We start from the raw sequence: 12,597 nt of genomic DNA, 5'->3' as shown, positions 1-12,597 counted from the left end.
AGGACATGAAGATCACCTTAATGCTATTAATTTAAAACTTGTTGAATTCAACCACGAGAAAACTATTGTTGCACTTGTTAGGATGTTAATAGTTGAGGAACTACCTTTTTAGATTATTGAAAATGATTGGTTTTAGAAGTTATGCAATAAGTTTAACCCTATTTTAAAATTTTCCATCATATGACCATAACTAGATATTGTGTGCTTGTATTTAACAATGCAAATATGAAGTTAAAATCATTATTATCTAGAAATAAGCATATGTTTAATTTAGAATTGATTCATGTTTAAATGCTTTACAACATTTATAACACTAAATGCATGTATAATTTGTACTTCTTATTTGTGATGCTTTGTTTTTCTTTATTTGTGCAGATCATAACAAAACTTTATTCAAAAGTTTTTACAAGATCAAAAGGTCATTAAGATATAGAAATACATTCTTAGAATGTTTTCTTAATGCCTTTTGGTATGAGAAAATCGTACACACCACCTTCGTAAAAAAACATTATTGATCTAACACTACCTAGCACCTGATTTCGTATATGAAGGATACCTCATTTTCTCGAAGTCAACTCTCTTTGAGTAACGAATCTTTCTTGAAGAGGGTTATATAAAGAGGATTAGATGAAGAGAAGAATACAATAATTTTATCTTTGACTCTTACATTGTTATTCTCTTTCTGAACTTCCATCATCTAATATTTTCTTTGTTTAAGAAAAGATTTTACAAATCTTCATATTTCATTTATTGAAAACATACTTTCTTTGAAAACATTGATCTATACTTGTTTTCCTAAAAAAAATTATTGTATGTAAATTTTAAAGAGAATCAAAACACTTGTTTATTTAGTTTAATTGAGCTAAATGATATAGTAAAAAAAATTAGTGTTGAATTAGGAATTACTAAACTCATATATTCAAATTGAATAGTTGAGAACGAGAAATGGTGAAACTCATTATAATATTTTGAAAAAATTAGTATAATCTTTTAAGAGTTGTTAAAAAGAAGCTCCTGTTGAATGAGTAAGTATAAAAAACAAGCTTGCTTTATTTGTTTTCTTTATATAAGTTTTCTTAAATCCTAAAATATTTAATATATATTTGCAAAACATTTTTGAAAAATCTGTTCAATCCCCTTGTAAAATTTTAATGGTATATTATGCTATTAATGAATAATATATTTACATTGTCAATTATTGATACATAATTATTAAACTTTGTTTTACAAATCTAATAATCTAATTCAAAGCTGCTTCATAAGAGCCAGATTCTGGAATAAGTCAAGTACGCTGCTTTCTGCACCCCCACAATTCTTAAGTTCAGCTCCACAATGATAAGGACTGCATCATACCACCCCGCCACTACTTGAAGAAGAGGGGAAGAAGAACACTGAAGAGGAAGAAGAGAAAATGTGAGAAAAAACTTATTCTAGAAAACTCTTTCCACAATTTATTTTGTATGTGGAGGTGGGTAAAGAAATTTTGGGGTGCAGGAAGTAAAAGCTTATAAATAATGATTGATAATTTGAATAGGCTTTAGTTTAGTTCTTCACTTTTTGTATCTTGCAGCGTTCTGGGACGGACTCAGACAGACACCTTAAGAAATCTGTTTTATTTTTTCAATTTCGGACGAGGACATGGTTAAGCCGAAGCTACAGAAGAAGCTATCCCAGAAGAAGCAACAACAACCGCAAGTAGGTTTCAAATTCCGTTATCTCTTCCTTGTTACTTACTTTATGTTCTCTTTCGGTAATCGATCTCTTGCTACAATTCATGGATATTAGTGTTGCATTTGTGATCCCAATTTGTTATTTCCTAACGTATCTCTCTATCGTGCTTTAATTGTTTTACTGTAGGCAATGATCAATATAAACCCTATATTCATTTAACAATTTCATAATTTTATTTATTTATGCATTTTAGTGATGTTAGTGTGGGTTGCATTGCATCTTTCAGAGGGGGCATCTGTGATGTACTACTGGAATCTGCACTGTTACTAGTGGCTATATCTTAAAAATTACGTGTAAGGAACATTTTAGAGATTAGATTGCTAAACGGGAATCATCTATTTCAATTTTCAGCATAACTAATTTATGAGGTTGCTGTGGCACTAAATTACATTCGAGGGTAGAGACAAAGGTGGTGACATCTATATTATGGCTGTTGATGTGGCCAGTGATGTACTGTCAAGGATGTCTGTCTAAGTTTGAGGTTAAGCCTAGGGTTTTTTGTGATGTTTTTTTTTCTTATCTTTTTTTTTTTCTTTCAGATTGAAGGAGCCTTTTCTTTTCCTCTATGCCAACTTGGTTTTCCAGTTGTTGGAAAAGTTATTTTATGTATTTGCTGTCTAGATTATTAAAAGCCAACTTTGGTGTCTTTACTTTTTCTTTGTAGAGGCAGTACTAGCTGTTCTGATTGTACCCTGATTTGTTTATCTCTATAATCATCCGTTATATGTATATTAAAAGTCTGTTGAGTGAATAGACCACTTAACTTTTATTGGATCGAAAGAGGGAGCATGAAAAAGGTCGATAAATAGTGAGGAAAATAAGGTTGTTAGGATTTAGTGAAAAAGGTGGAAATAGGTGACAAATGAGTAGTAAGTTGATATAACTGATGTGATAATGTATAAATTAGTTGAAAGCTACATTTTCAAATACAAATTATATATTAGAACAAAAATAAAAATTGTGGTTTCCTCACTCAAATGAGTGGTTGGCTAATTTTTGTCCATAGTGGGTGCTTAATCTTTAATGCCTTACTCACAGTTGGTTTTTCTCCACGTAATTTAACAAAACATGGCAAAAAATGTCACCACAATCAATTATGTGACGAATGTACTTGGAAATAGAGGTCTTTGATACCAACATAATCAATCATGGGCTATACATAATCGATTATGTTGGCTCCTGGTGCACTGTGACAGGTAATTGCATGTGAGGGGCATTTGGGGAAATCATTCATTGCCACACGGACTTTGTCCTTCTATCAGCCCATTTCGCATTTCATCTTCTATTTGATGGATGGATTTGAGTGTGGGACTCAAACTTCCTTGCAAATCAGCGTGAATCCGTGGAAATAAACACATGTGGTCCTCTTCAAATCCGTCTTCTGCATTTACAATACACACGTAGAAGAGAGTTTTAAGCATTTTGCATTCAATCCCAATATTTTAACTGCTTTATTCTGATTTTGTCTTTGTGAAGATCCTTCAAAAGGTGCTATAAAGACTTTTGAAGGAAACAACAGAAAATGCAATAACTCTCTTGTTGTACTTACTGTTAATTTAACTGTTTTGAATGTATACCCTTAGCTATTACTCAGTGGGATAAGGCTGTTGTAAAAAGCTCTTATATGTTAATCTATTGAGTGAAAATCCAATTGAGTTTGTATTTTGTAGTGTTTCTAGGAATAGATGTTGTTTGGATACTTTAGCCACTGGTGACCGGCCATGTATTGGAAACAGGTTAAGAAGCTGGGAAAACGGGCTGACACTTCTCAATTTCGTACTCAGTTGGATGCTCTGGGATTACGCATTGTTGAAGTGACTGCAGATGGTAATTGTTTCTTCAGGTCAGTTTGAATGCTTAGCATCCAGTTGCACTGACTACATTAGCATCCATGTTAATAGTACATACTACTATACTAGGTACTTTCACTTGCACACAGTACCAATCTTTTATTCTTATTATGAAACTGACAGTAAGTTATAGTCCCTATAATTTTGGCATTATCACGTACTAAATTAGATCTCTATCTCTCTCCATCCACCTCCTGTTTTTGGATTTTTGGCTAGGTAAATTTCACTGGCGTTTGGTGTTTTCAGTATGATGAGTCAATCCTGCGAAAAACATTGTATATTAATTTAAAATCTGCATTCTTCTTTCTTATGCAGATCCCTTGCTGATCAGTTGGAAGGCAATGAGGAAGAACATAAAAAGTACCGCAGCACGGTTGTAAAACACATATTGGTACAATGTTCTGGAAACAATTTTGTTCTTTTCTTCCTCTTCTTTTTCAAATCTTCAACTTAATTACTTCTCATATTTTATGCTTATATATTGTTTATGTAATAATTTTGATTCATGTGGTTTTTGAAATTCATTGAAAAAAGAAAATAATATCTATGTCATTAATATGCTATACCCCTGTGCTCCCTTTACCCCTTCATTAGACAAATAGAAAAAAAAAGGTAGGGCTTGAAATACTGGGTTAATCTGTGTGTTGTTGATGTAAGATGTGGCATGAAGAAAATTGTTTGGTTGGAACCTTTATCTGGTTAATCACCTAAGTATTCACAGTTAACCTAATAAATGAAAGGAAAGTTGAAAAACCATAAATAATATCCATAATCAATCATAAGGATCATCGGTTGCCTGTGATTTGTCTATTCTTTTCTCAGTGATATTTTATGTTTGTGAACTTTCCTATGTTAGTTTCCCTCTTTAATTTTTAGGAAAACTCCTTCACATAGCCTGGTCTTGAAGCTGTGATTAACAGGATAATCGAGAGATGTTTGAGCCCTTTATTGAAGATGAAGTACCATTTGATGAGTATTGCCAATCCATGGAAAATGAGGGTACATGGGCTGGACATATGGAATTGCAGGCAGCTTCTCTTGTAACACGTAGTAATATATGCATTCACAGGGTGAGCAGCATCCTTGAAGATAATCAACTTCTTCACATCTTATATTCTAATGTCGCATAATTTTGTATGGAATATTGTTGATTAGTTAGATTATTCATTATCTAAACTTTATACAAATGAAGATCGAGGTATTTTCACATTCTATCATCTCTGTCCCATGCAATTTTATTTTGTTTCTGAATGTGCGTAAGCTTTATTCGTTAATGTGAAGACTGAAAATAGTAAATGCATATTTTTCCCAGATATATTTAATTGCTTTTATGATGTCTTTGATAGACTTTGTATTTTGTTACATGCTAAAGTTAATAGAAATTTCCATTCATATTGGTGGGATTTTGCAGCACATGTCTCCTCGGTGGTACATAAGAAATTTTGACGATCATGGAGTTCGCATGGTCCATTTGTAAGTACTATGGAGTCTATGGTTATATTGTACTCCTTTGTCTCTTTTGTCTGAAAATTATAGTGATGATTTTGATATGCTAAATCTATGACTAAACTAGCAAAATATTATTTATATATTTAACTTGCTGACAGACTCTAAGTCTTCATTTTTGTAATTAGGAGACATTTCTTTCTAATCTGGCATTCAATTAGTAAAACCACCATTTAGAATCACATACACATGTACATGAATAGAATATTAGATTTGTAGTGTAGGCTGAGCTCATTATTTAGACATGAGGTATGGAAAATGACAATTGAACGTGATTGATGAAGCTGGTTGTAACCAATGCGATTTTCTTAGATTGCTTTGAAGGAAAATTGATAAAATTACGGAGTAAAAATCCAATCGTTGTGTGTGAATGAAAAATCCTTTCAATGATATTGATTAGGATTTGGATCCTATTATTTATTAGATTTTGCATATACTTGAGATTAAAATAGAAAAATATATTTCTATGGGGCTAAGAGATCCCTTTCACTGCCTTCTATTTATATTGAAAATACAAGAGTACATGAAATATTAAGGGACTGCACTAGACACCTAGATGCAGAACTAGGTACGACTAATAAATGATCTAGCAGACTACACCCTGCTTAGGCTTAATGATGATACATAGATGAAAAAGTATTCTAACACTCCTCAAGTTGGAGCATATAGATTGTATGTACCATGGAACAAATAAACTCAATCTGAGGTCCCCTTAATGACTTGGTCAACACATATGCAAGTTGTTCATTTGATCCAACAAACTCAGTACATTCTTTTGTCAACAACTTTTCACGAACAAAATGACAATCAATTTCTATACGTTTAGTTATCTCGTAAAAGACTGGATTTGATGCAATGTGGAGAGCAGCTTGGTTATCGCAATACATCTTTATAGTCTGGATGTTATAGAAGCTAAGCTTTTGAAGGAACTGCTTTACCCATATAAGTTCACATGTTAGTGACACTATTGCCCTATATTCAGCTTTAGTCATTGATCGAGCCACTACATTTTGTTTCTTACTTTTCCATGAAATAATGTTTCCTCCAAGGAAAACACAATATCCAGTAGTAGATCGTCTATCAATAGGCGAACCTGCCCAATCTGCATCATAGTACCCAGAGACCTGAAGGCTTCCTTTATCTTCATATAACAATCCTTGCCCGAGAGCCTTTTTGACGTACCTTAGAATGTGAATGATAGCATTCCAATGGCCAACACATGGAGCCTGCATGAACTGACTAACCACTCCAACTGCAAAAGATAGATATGGTCTTGTAATAATCAGATAAATAAGTTTTCCAACTAGCCTCCTATATCTCTTCGGATTGGAAAATAACTCACATTCTTCTGTTGTTAATTTATGATTTGGGTCCATAGGACTGTCTACCAGTCTACAATCAATCATGCCTGTTTCTTGTAAAATATCAAGAATATACTTCTTTTGGGAAATTACAACTCCATCTTTTGATTGAGCTACTTCAATGCCTAAGAAGTATTTGAGGCTTCCAAGATCCTTGGTTTGAAAATGTCTACACAAGCTATGGAAGTGGCATGGTGACGTTTCGACAAGCAGAAGGTGGCGCGTGAACAACACGTGCCTGTTCACAGCACACAAAGATGATGCGCGTGGTGGTGCGTGGAGGAGAATTGGACTTTGGCACTGGCAGGGTTGGTTGCGGGAGAGAGATGAACATATCCGGTGGTCGTTGGATGAAACTACGATGGCTGACGGTGGCGGCGACGAAATGGCATAGAACAGTGGTTGATGGTGCTGGACGGTTACAAACTGCAGTGGACAGCTGCAGATAGAGGTAGACAGTAGCAAAACAGCATCGAACAATGGCAGACAGCGGCAAATGACGCCGGACAGTTGCGGACAACAATGACAGGTGTTGGCAGATGAGACGAGACAAAACCACAGCGGGATCAACCTGCTCTAATACCAACTTGAGATTAAAATAGAAAAATATATTTCTAGAGGACTTAAGAGATTCGTCTCACTGACTTCTATTTATATTGAAAATACAAGAGTATATGAAATATTAAGGGATTGCACTAGACACTTAGGTGCAGAACTAGGTGTGACTAATAAATGATCTAGCAGACTACACCCTGCTTAGGCTTAATGATGATATATAGATGAAATTATTCTAACGCATATCTTATCAGTACGTAGTTGGAGTATTTAGTAATTAATAGTTTCTAATCTTAATCACATCATTCTATCAATTTAGAAAGGACACTGTCTTGTAATATTGTTCTGTGTGCTGTAATCTGTTTATGCATAATGCCTCTAATTAAACTCAAGGTATATGCATACGGAAACAATGAAAACATAATTTTCCTCGACCTTGCATTTGAATTCGGATGGTTTTTGAGTGTACTGTGTTTTTTTCAGGTCTTATCATGATGGGGAGCATTATAACAGTGTGCGGTTGAAGGATGATCCTTGTGATGGGCCGGCAAGGCCGATTGTAATCAAGGTTGTTATTATTTCTGCTTCTTGAATTTTGGACTAGTATCAAGTATTGGAGCATATGCCTGATTAATTTTAGTTTGTGAAAGGCTGATGCTGATCTTTCAGTACCTTCACATGAAACAAAAGTTATGAACAACAAAACCCGTGGGCGAGCTGGTAAGGAAACTTTTCAACCGGGGTCCATAAAGTTGGTTATGGCTGGAACTGGATGTGAAAATGCTGAAAAAGTGGAACAGGTGAAATGAGTGCATATCATTTTGCTGTTTGCTTGTGCTACATTACTAATATTTAAGTTCGGCTAGATCTCTTGCAAGTTGCTGTTTTTTCTAAATTTTAGTTACGCTACATGTATTAAAAGTCTGTCTTCCTTGTCCTAGATTCTAGGGCAGGTAAATGGAGACATTGATGCTGCGATAGAATTTCTAATAGCAGAGCAAGGAACTGAAGAGTGCTCTGCGAACTCAGATTCCCTACCTAGTCGGGCTAATACTTATGGTAATGTTTTCTTGTATAATAAATGCATTTTGCACTTTCCATACTTTAGATGGCAAACTAACTTTTCATGCTTTATTGGTAATTTTTTTTCTTGCATAGAGGTTTCATTTATTCATTAGCATTTAGTATAAACCATTATGATTAGTAGAGAAAAATGAAACTTTGGTTCCGTCGTAACCAACCTAGTCTCAAATTCCAAGCACGTATAGGTCATGATGAAAATGAGAACCATAAGCAACACAAAGAGGACAAGGTAGAGGACAGCACTAATGATGAATCAAACAATAGTTCCAGGAAGACCAATATCAAATTGCAACCAAATGATAAGGTTCTCTATTTTCTGCTAATTTTAGTTTATAGGTGCTTAATCCCCTGGAGGGGTTGATCCAAACTAAATTAGCTGTTTAAATATTATGATCTCCTTTGACACGTTTTTGTTATTCTAACTGCCTCTTCTTTGTGGTGTTAACCACCAGATTCCTAGAAACAAGGTCTGCCCGTGTGGTTCCAAAAAGAAATATAAAGCTTGTTGTGGATCTGCCTTGGGAACACAATCTGCTAAGTTTCTTGTGTACGTGTCTTCAGTGTTTGGAAATTTTCTCTGGGAGCTCACTTGATGTTCCTTGGATTTAAGTTAGCTGACTTGATTTAGTTTGCTACAAGAATGTAATCAAGTGAGAAAATTTCAATGCGTGTGACCAATATTTCTGTTGTGTCAGTAACCAAGCAGCTGACGCACGAAGAGGGAAAAATGAAAGGAAGCGAGGAGAAAAGGGGATTTCTGCAAAAGTAGAAGCGCCTAGTGAATACGATTTGGTAACACCTGACGTGGGCGCCCTTTGTATTTGAATTGACAATAGATGTAAGACATGCCTTGTACTATGGTCTACAGAACCTTTTCCCTGCTTTGCAAAATTGATTAATAAGTTATTGCTTCTTCCGACAGAAGTTGATTGTGCTGCACCAGAGGAGATGATACTGAAGGTGAGCAAGTTTTGTCTTTACATTCCTCTGGATTTACAAGTTTACTGAAGGTCATATAAAGAGAACCCTACCAGTTTTTATATCGTCACTGCTCATGTTATGTCAACTAGTTGATATGCTCATGTTATCGTCACTGCTCATGACAACTTATTGGCTACCAAGATGCCAGCTTTTAGTAGTAATCTACTATGTTGTTATCGTCCCTTCAATATATACTGGCCGGTCTTTGAATTAAGACTTGGTTTTGGTAAGGCGGAATGAGGGAGGGAGGAAGGAAGAGAGTAGAAATGAGGAAAGGTGCTTGGGTTGGTTGGAGAGAAGTGTGAAGAAAAGAGGAAAGAGAAAAACGGACGGTCCACGTGGCACTGTGAAGAAACATGCAGAAATTTGCTACTCTCAGTGGCATAATTGTTTGTGATGCACGTATAATTGGTTATGCTGCTTGAATACACGTTTTGACGTTTAGATTAGGGATCACTGTGAAGAAACATATAGAAATTTGCTACGCAAGAGCATAATTGTTTGCGATGCACGTATACTTAGTTATGCTGCTTGAATACACGTTTTGACATGTAGATTTGGATGTAATATTTTTTATTTTATTATTATTATTATTATTATTACTATAATAATAAACAACTGAAAAAATAATATTGATAATAATAAATAAAATTATTAGTCATAAATAAAACAATTTCAAAAAGTTAATTTTCACTATTTTCCTCTTCTGAATCAAATAGTGTTTCTTGTACTGATTCTTTATACCCATTTCGCTTTATTTTGTTTGTTTTCCTTCCGCTTCCTTTATTTTTTTTTCTCTTCACAAGAGTGTATACCAACTTCACATCTAGGCTTTATTCGAAAGTGCATCCTGTGTCCTTGTAAGTTGTATTATCAAGATATCACCACCTAGGACATTGTTTACTGATAGGTTTGCCTTTTTTCCTAAACAGGTTTGCTTTTGGCAGAAACCACATCAGGTACAGGAAAGGAATGTACAGAAGCAGAAATAGAGTTACAGAAATCATTTACAATTTTTGTTCTTCCGGCAAGATGCTTTTGTGAAGAATGTGGAAGTTTTGATCATTCTTTTCATCGGAAATCTCGTGTGAGAATCAGTTTTGCCTAAAATATAGGGTAGAAATATCATCATTATGATTTAGTCAAAAAGTTCAGCTGAACAAGGGTCCTTTTTCCTTTTAACATTTTCTGCTAGAGTCAATGGACCTAATCAACCAGAGAAAAATTTCTTACATTATCTCAGTAATACAAGACTAGAGTGGTTCAAATGAGGAAGAATTAACCCTCCCAGTGATTGTCATTTACTAGTTTGATTATCGAGGAATTTTCTGATAATTCTTACTCGGTTGCATGCGTATTCTGACGTTTTGCTCTCTTTAAGTCGACAAGAGTATATACGAGGTGCGTGAGTTCCTCATTTAATTTATTTATTTATTCATGGTCTCTGGAATAGTCTTAGAAGCAAAATGATCTTTGCATTGCCACGTGGCACGATCTGGATCTCCTATTACCAATTACTAAACGAGATGGGCGAATCTAATTAAGGAGAGAAAACTCTTATCATTTACAACACTTCAACTTAAGGTCTAAAGGGTATCAAATTCTTCGTTACTTAAACCCAACAAACATTGGCTTCTCTTTGCAATTTTTAGTATACGTTCTTAAAAAGTTGCAGACATGTAATGGAGCATAATGGATATTATTCTTAATGCTCTGGAGATGTCACTCTTTTAATTGACTTTTTTCCTTTCTAGTGTATCTATCTGGTTAAATACATTTTACTATACATGAAGTAATCCAATTTAATATACTTTTATTACAAATATATATTTTTTATTTTTAATATAAATAATTTTTTTTATAAAATTTTATTATTTTAAAAAATACCCATAACTATTCATATATCCATACGTACATTCTTAATATACGTATTCGTGTAGATACAAGAGAATCGTTCATATAAGGGAACTGGTGACATGAAGCCCGTGAATATTAAAATCAAAAGTTTATATGAATGATTGAAATTTGAAATGCAATAATATGAAATGAAGTTGGAATAATTTGCTAAAATAACCGTGTGAATGAGGTAAAGGTTTGGGCCTAGCATGGGATTTAGTAATAGCCTAAATCTGCATTATTGGTAACTTAAAAGGATAGGGAAGGCTATAGTGGAAGGGCAAAACTAGAACTTCATAAGCAATTCTGAGGCATGAAGAGAGTGAAGTCCTAAGGGATGGCATGCAAAAGGAGTGTTAGTTGGTGAGCCCTAGCAATCATAATGGTAAGAGCATAGAAAGAAGAAAATGGCAGACATGGAAGGTTGGTGAAGATGAAGTTTGCGTTGAACACTAAACTTGCTCCAATAACTTAAAAAGAGTGCCCCCCAAAGTCCATCACATGACCGAAATAAGAAAAAACCTTGTTCAACACATTCAATCACTACAACACATTACTTAGTTTGGAAAAGTAGGTTATAGTTTCCCACTACCTTTTTATGTGTTCACCACGATATGTGCAAGACAAGACACCAAACAAATCACCACTCACCAACTCCCAATGGTTTGTTTTTTGTTGAGAACATTCGGTTAGAAAACTGAACAAAAGTAGTGCAGTCCCCATAGTAGAAACTCGTAAACCTCTTTGATTGGCATTGGCCCAAATAGAAACATGTCTGTTTCCTATTGAAATTAAGCAACTTGGACAAGCAAACACATAAACTTTGCCGTCCCTGTTTTGGTGTCTCTGTTACATTGCCCTTTTCCTCATATTTTTCTAGCTAGATTCATGCTTTGGTTTCACAAGTGTCAACCATCAACAATTTATTGCCAAACTCCATTCACATTCACACACACTTTCGTTTTCCATTATTCGTATAGACACTGATTTTTCCTTTTTCCATTCAAGGGAAAGAACTTGCGTAGCCACTCCTCAAACCTCAAACGGATTGCGATGTGAAATCATAATAATAGTAACGTAATCATTTGACCAATCCAGCCTTAACGGTCGTAAAATGGAAAACCTAAAATCGATTCAACCAACCGAATTGACTTTTGACGAAGAAATCACATGTAAACCTTTCGATGTTAGCCAAATGTGACTGTGATCCACAATTTCCTCTTGCCTTGGGTTTTATAGGAATATTAGTATGTAACATAAAACTATACGATTTTTCAATGCTTTTCTCTTTCTGAATACTCACCAATGCCTAACTTCTAACACCATTCCTTCCTTTTTCGACTGCTTACTTGTTAATCCTCAAACTTTTGCATGAACACAATAAATATTCAATCTTGGAAACTGTGCCTAAAATTTTTACACCTCCTTATCAATCTTATTTAGTCCAATTCATAAGTAAACAACTTCAACTAATCCAACTTTCTATTTTTCATTTCTTATACAAAAATCCTTTCTTAGAAAAAAAAAATCACGAAATTCTTCTTCATTTTTATACAATGGTATGTATGATGTACCTAAACTCAACGTTTTTAAATAATGATTATAGAAATGCCATTGTTACAAATTCTTACTCA

At 34.4% G+C, this 12,597-nt stretch overlaps 1 protein-coding gene across 11 annotated transcripts; it reads left to right on the top strand.

Moving 5' to 3' along the window:
* Positions 1-1,394: 1,394 nt before the first annotated feature.
* On the top strand, positions 1,395-10,501 carry LOC108323032 (OVARIAN TUMOR DOMAIN-containing deubiquitinating enzyme 7). 11 transcript variants are annotated; one of them, XM_052868804.1, is made up of 14 exons: positions 1,395-1,413; positions 1,571-1,695; positions 3,468-3,574; positions 3,897-3,972; positions 4,502-4,651; positions 4,993-5,054; positions 7,487-7,571; positions 7,654-7,803; positions 7,945-8,062; positions 8,263-8,390; positions 8,539-8,633; positions 8,782-8,924; positions 9,009-9,046; positions 10,000-10,164. In XM_052868804.1, the coding sequence occupies exons 2-12, from the start codon at positions 1,639-1,641 to the stop codon at positions 8,909-8,911; spliced, it is 1,158 nt and encodes a 385-aa protein (XP_052724764.1). In that variant the 5' UTR covers positions 1,395-1,413; positions 1,571-1,638; the 3' UTR covers positions 8,912-8,924; positions 9,009-9,046; positions 10,000-10,164. The 11 variants fall into 11 exon arrangements, with proteins under 11 accessions (XP_052724764.1, XP_052724782.1, XP_052724780.1 ...); XM_052868812.1 differs by lacking the exon at positions 1,395-1,413 and adding an exon at positions 2,083-2,212 and having other exon boundaries at positions 1,494-1,695; XM_017555378.2 differs by lacking the exon at positions 1,395-1,413 and having other exon boundaries at positions 1,490-1,695; positions 9,012-9,046.
* Positions 10,502-12,597: the final 2,096 nt, after the last annotated feature.

Source organism: Vigna angularis, chromosome 1 (genome assembly GCF_016808095.1).
Source record: "Vigna angularis cultivar LongXiaoDou No.4 chromosome 1, ASM1680809v1, whole genome shotgun sequence".
Taxonomy (NCBI): domain Eukaryota; kingdom Viridiplantae; phylum Streptophyta; class Magnoliopsida; order Fabales; family Fabaceae; genus Vigna; species Vigna angularis.
This window is presented reverse-complemented; position numbering and strand designations above follow the sequence as displayed.